This window comes from Eurypyga helias, unplaced genomic scaffold, assembly GCF_000690775.1.
Source record: "Eurypyga helias isolate BGI_N326 unplaced genomic scaffold, ASM69077v1 scaffold33808, whole genome shotgun sequence".
Lineage (NCBI taxonomy): Eukaryota > Metazoa > Chordata > Aves > Eurypygiformes > Eurypygidae > Eurypyga > Eurypyga helias.
The window spans coordinates 1,396-3,846 of NW_010268157.1; the positions used below are offsets into that span (position 1 = coordinate 1,396).

The window sequence follows — 2,451 nt, forward strand, 5'->3', positions numbered from 1 at the left end:
TGGAAAAAAAGGTCTTCTGTTTTCTTTCCCTCAGGAACAGAGTTATGCTGAGAATGTTTGAGCAGATAATAGCCTAATTCAAAACTTCAGGCCAGATGTCTTCAAAATCATACTATCACTCAAATTAGTCAAAGCATAAACAAACATTTGTGACTGACGTAGCTACTTCAAATAGGCTAATGCCTCAGTCAGCGTTCCTCACTTTGGAACAGACTAACAGCAGAATCAAAATGAAGAAGTTACTTGTGGTTGTCTTCTTTTTGGTCCTGATGATCACTTTTACAGGTAGGAGTTTATATAAAACAAACCTGCATATGTATGTAGAGCTACAGAGTGTATTGTAATAGTATTTTAACTTCATGTTTCAGTATTTTCATATTTCATTTTCAATACTTAACTATTTCTACATTGCAGGATGACCATGATTTTTTTTTTAACAATCATGCTATTGTATTAGATAATTTACTCTCTGCATTACCATACTGTAGTAATGTATTCTAAAACCAAAGAGTTTAATTTTACAAGCTTACTGTTTTAATATTACTTTACCAAGGTCCTGAAGTTAAATATTCAATACAATCTCTCCTTTGCAACAAAAGTTTAACTCATTACTTTGAAAAATATATCCTAGAAAGTAAAGCAACACAAGAAAAGAGCAAAGAGTTGGAAGAGTTACTAATGTCAGTGGTTAGATGGTGCTGTTATATTTTCCCATTTCAGAGAGTACCATGAAAACGTAGGGTTTGCTTCATACTGGTAGATCTATAGAGAAAGCTCAAGTACAAAAATGGTTTAAAATTCCACTCATATCTCCTGGAATGCAATATCCCCTGGGAAGGGGCTGTAATGAAAGAACACTTTGTATACAGACAAAAATCAGGTTGGGAGACATTTCATTTCACAACTGACAGATAAAACATTAACTTTTTGGTAACTTCAGAACTAATCTCTGCTTTTCTGCCTCTAGACACTTCGCCAATTTTGACTGAAAAAGATGCCAAACAGATTCTGAGAACTCGTCGTGAAGACAGACCGAGAAAAGCTGGTTTCCCTGATGAGCCAATGAGGGTGATTTACAATATTTATCTTTAAATTACGTTAGGTACCCCCCCGACCAAAAACCCCCAAACCTTTGTGCTTAGTATTACATTTCTATAGATTTAATTCCAAGCAATACGTTATGAATATCACCCTTTTAAGCAGCTGAGCTCTTCCATGAAATATTAAAAAACCTCATTGCATTCTTCCAATTACTGTGAAGTAGCATTCTGTAAGTGCTGAATATTGCTCAGGAAATGTGTATTTGCAGAATGTGGAAATTATTTATCATGGTTCAAAAATGCCAATTAAATTATTGAGAAGAAAGTGGCTTTTCATTTATAGAAATGTGGATTTCATCAGGTTCTTCCTGAAAAACTAAACAACAGGAAATGTCTTCTGCTTGCAGTACATTCTGCACTCAAGGCAGAAAGGAGATATAGGTGTCAGTGGTCAGTGTGGAGATTGAGGTAGTTCTGAACTAGCTTTTAAAATCACTTATTTCATTCACTTGTTTATGAATGCTACAGATAAAGATGGTTTGTTATGATACTGTATAAGTTTTTAGTTGCTAGCTTAATGCAAAAGCATTGGTTTTGCATGCAGTATTTACATTTATTTATTTATAAACCATATTACAAAAGAAAAAGTAAAAGAATTAAGGAGCCTTCTGTTTTACTTGCTTTGACAGGATGTAACAAATAATTCGGCACTTCTCAAGATGTACTTGAGGTGTTTTAAAATTACTGCCTATTTCTTTCCAGAGTAAATAAACTGTGCTAAAATTACATGGTTCTGAAGAGGCAAACCCCATGGAAGCTAGAAAGCCCACTGCAGGTTATGCATGCATGACGAATGCAAGGGGCTGAGATGAGCAAGGTGCTCAGCACTTCTGAACTCCGCAGGACATGAGGAGTGCTACATACCTTGCAGGATGGAGCTCAGTGTGTGCCAGGCTTGTGGAGACAGCTTGTGGTTTTCCCTTTCCAATGGTCATTGCATCCCAGCCAAAAAGAATCCACCCAGCCGTAGGCCGCTCCTGATGTACACGCTTCCTTGTCAAGCGTGAGTGCCACAAGACATCAAAGCTGTCACAAGGTTATTGCACCATGCTTGTTAATAATCTCCTACAATGATGACTACAACAGCGCCAAAACCCAGAAGGCATGGGCTTCACCGCTGCCCACAGCATTTGGGATTGGGTTATTGCTAAGCTGCTGGTAAATGAGCCTTGTAGGTTTTGAAATTTAGCGGGAAATACAGCTCCCATCTATGCTTAGGCTTAATATACCACCATGACTATATAACGTGTTATGTAGTAAATATATATTAAATACAAAATAAATAAACCAGTAGAGAAGCTGGGCTGAGTTAAGCCCCGTGTTACAGGAAGTTATACACATACAAACGACG

The 2,451-nt window shown here is 37.0% G+C and overlaps 1 protein-coding gene across 1 annotated transcript in view; it reads left to right on the forward strand.

The window, feature by feature from the left end:
- Positions 1 to 230: 230 nt before the first annotated feature.
- LOC104514110 (chromosome unknown open reading frame, human C17orf67) overlaps positions 231 to 2,451 on the forward strand; it is a 3,699-nt gene continuing 1,478 nt past the window's right edge. The window contains exons 1-2 of the mRNA XM_010157666.1: positions 231 to 285; positions 968 to 1,068. Coding sequence (XP_010155968.1) covers positions 231 to 285; positions 968 to 1,068 — 156 coding nt within the window. The remainder of the gene's footprint in view (positions 286 to 967; positions 1,069 to 2,451) is intronic.